This window comes from Piliocolobus tephrosceles, chromosome 16 (assembly GCF_002776525.5).
Source record: "Piliocolobus tephrosceles isolate RC106 chromosome 16, ASM277652v3, whole genome shotgun sequence".
Taxonomy (NCBI): Eukaryota; Metazoa; Chordata; class Mammalia; order Primates; family Cercopithecidae; genus Piliocolobus; species Piliocolobus tephrosceles.
The window spans coordinates 35,882,755-35,885,803 of record NC_045449.1 but is presented as its reverse complement, the minus strand read 5'-3'; the positions used below and the strand labels follow the sequence as shown (position 1 = coordinate 35,885,803).

Here is a 3,049-nt window from a genome sequence, read left to right as displayed (position 1 = left end):
TACCTTCACTTGCTCTATTTCTTCATTTCCCTTTATTCCTTTGTCTATTTATATTTGTTTTCTTTCAATAACTTTCTTTGTCTCCCACCCTTGGATTCAGTAACATCTTGTAAAATTCCTGTTTCATTCAGAAGCTGAGTCCCCTTAATACAATATTCATCATCTGTTTCTCAATCCAATGACTCTCCCTCCCTTTTCTCCCTCTTGTCTCAGCATACACACCACATATGCCTCACTCATAAGGGGCTGCCCACTGTGATGGGCAGAAGAACTACTGGATGTCTCAGGCATCCAGCTGCATCCGATGTCTTCCTTGTGCTGAACTTGTACACCCGATAGCTATTCACCCACTCAGCAGTCAACACCACGTGCTTTTTAAGGTTGACTATTATTAAGAATGGGTACTGCAGGGCGCAAATAAATTGTGAGATCCAGATATAGCCTCTGGACTTAATAGTTGAATTGTGGAGGGAAAAAATAGACACAGGAAAATCCATTAACATGATGATGTGTTAAATGTCATGTGAAAAATAATTGGCAAAGAATCTTAGTGGAGACTGGAAGAGAGGGTATCTTTAGATTAAGAGAATTCACAGAGGTGAGTAATTGCCATTGATTGTTCCACGCACCATTTTAGGAACTTTTTATCTATCATTCTACTTAAGCCCTCAGAAAATTCTATAAAGCAGGTATTTTTATTTCTACCTTACAAATGTGAAAACTGAGGCCCAGAAAGATTAAGTAAGTTACTCATGGTGAAATCACAATGAAACAAAAGACCTGAAATTTGATTTTAGATGTATCTGACTCCAAGTGTCTTCCCACCACTATATGAATCTTTGAAAGGCAGGTTGCATATATTTCTGGATAACATTAAGATTTCAGGAATGTGTATCCTAGCACCCACCTGTAAACTCCCCAGAGACAGGACGGCACCTAGTATCATAGTCTACACATAGGATGCTCATGATATGGGCCCAAAACCTTGCTTCTGAGCCCCTGAGCCCTGAAAGGGAAAGTAATGACTTCATGGATTTGTGTCTGTGGTTTATTTTCTTTAGGAGTATGGAGAAAACACGATGGAACAAGAGAACCTCACATGGGCATCAGATTTTGTCTTCCTGGGGCTCTCGCAGACTTGGGAGGTCCAGCGTTTCCTGTTTTTAATGTTCCTGTTTGTCTACATCACCACTGTTATGGGAAACATCCTTATCATCATCACAGTGACCTCTGATTCCCAGCTCCACACACCCATGTACTTTCTGCTCCGAAACCTGGCTGTCCTAGACCTCTGTTTCTCTTCAGTCACTGCGCCCAAAATGCTAGTGGACCTCCTCTCTGAGAAGAAAACCATCTCCTACCAGGGCTGCATGGGCCAGATCTTCTTCTTCCACTTTTTGGGAGGTGCCATGGTCTTCTTCCTCTCAGTGCTGGCCTTTGACCGCTTCATTGCCATCTCCCGGCCCCTCCACTATGTCACCATCATGAACACTCAGCTCTGTGTGGGGCTGGTGGTGGCCGCCTGGGTGGGAGGCTTTGTCCACTCCATTGTCCAGCTGGCTCTGATGCTCCCACTACCCTTCTGTGGCCCCAACATCCTAGATAACTTCTACTGTGATGTTCCCCAAGTACTGAGACTTGCCTGCACTGACACCTCCCTCCTGGAGTTCCTCATGATCTCCAACAGTGGGCTGCTGGATATCATCTTGTTCTTCCTCCTCCTGACCTCCTACTTGTTCATCCTGGTGATGTTGAGGTCACATCCAGGGGAGGCAAGAAGGAAGGCAGCTTCCACCTGCACCACCCACATCATTGTGGTTTCCATGATCTTTGTTCCAAGCATTTACCTCTATGCCCGGCCCTTCACCCCATTCCCTATGGACAAGGTTGTGTCCATCGGCCACACAGTCATGACCCCCATGCTCAATCCCATGATCTATACCCTGAGGAACCAGGACATGCAGGCAGCAGTGAGAAGATTAGGGAGACACCGGCTGGTTTGACAGTGACAAGGGTAGGTTGCTTCTCTTTGGCTTTGTCTTCCCTTTGTGAAGTGGAGAGGGAGCTACTACATCTGCTGTCTTCATAGTGTGTTGAGAGTCATCGTAGCAGGGAATGAATTTTGAAACTAAGCAACTTCGTGTTTTAGGAAAAAAGAAAGGATCCTCTTTGGTGGTTAAGGTTTGTGATAAAAAATTTTAACACACGCGCAACAATGAAAATCGTTCACACGGCCCCTGAAAACCATGCCCTCCTTTTCCCCTTCTTGGTAGACAGTTTCCTGTTGACAGCATTTCCCCTGTGAGAACATTTCTATTTTCAGTATTTTGAACTCTCTTCCCAATACTCCCTTTTGGTGTGAGTCTGGGTTGTTGGGAACAGCACAGAATTTGGAGGCTTAAGCTCTAAATTAGAAGCCCTGACCCATCATTGACTAAACTGATGACTTTGAATAAGCCGCCCAGCTTCTCTTGGCCTCATGGTTTCTCCCTCACCAAACTTTCTTAAATTAGTATCTGTCCCTAAAATATTCTAGGTTTGTTATGAGATTCAAAACAAAAAATGTTATGATAAAACGAGTAAATCATATAACTATATGTTATCTTCCAAGCTTTTAAAAATGATTGTATTTTATTTTCAAATATGAAATTATTGAGTACTCAAGCTTTTTGTCTCTATATTTACATTTTAATATAATATACTAATTGTAAATAAAAGATCATGGGGAATGCATGCACATTATGAAACATTATGTCATTATGTATGAATGCTCATGTGAACCAGAAGTTACCAATAACTTGCATTCACCTGTATTGTCCTCTCTATTATGTTCACCTGGATTCCTATCCAGAGGAAATCACTCTCTTGAATTTGATGTTTATCATTTCATTGCTTGTATAAAATAATTTTATCACATTTTTTATATAAACAGTATATTGTTTTGCTACTTTGGAGTTTTATAAAAATATCATACTGTACATAATATTCTGGGATTTGCTTTTTTCACTCCACGTTATGTTCTATGTTCATGTTTGGCTGTAATTCATTC

General features: G+C 41.7%; 1 protein-coding gene across 1 annotated transcript; it reads left to right on the top strand.

The window, feature by feature from the left end:
- The first annotated feature begins 1,079 nt into the window (after positions 1-1,079).
- LOC111537318 (olfactory receptor 4D2) lies at positions 1,080-2,003 on the top strand. Its single transcript, XM_023203985.2, has one exon. It carries the CDS (start codon positions 1,080-1,082, stop codon positions 2,001-2,003), a length of 924 nt encoding a protein of 307 aa, XP_023059753.2.
- Positions 2,004-3,049: the final 1,046 nt, after the last annotated feature.

Bases quoted from the DNA above. Each gene is read 5' to 3' on its own strand.
- LOC111537318 (XM_023203985.2), top strand. From the start codon at position 1,080: ATGGAACAAGAGAACCTCACATGGGCATCAGATTTTGTCTTCCTGGGG.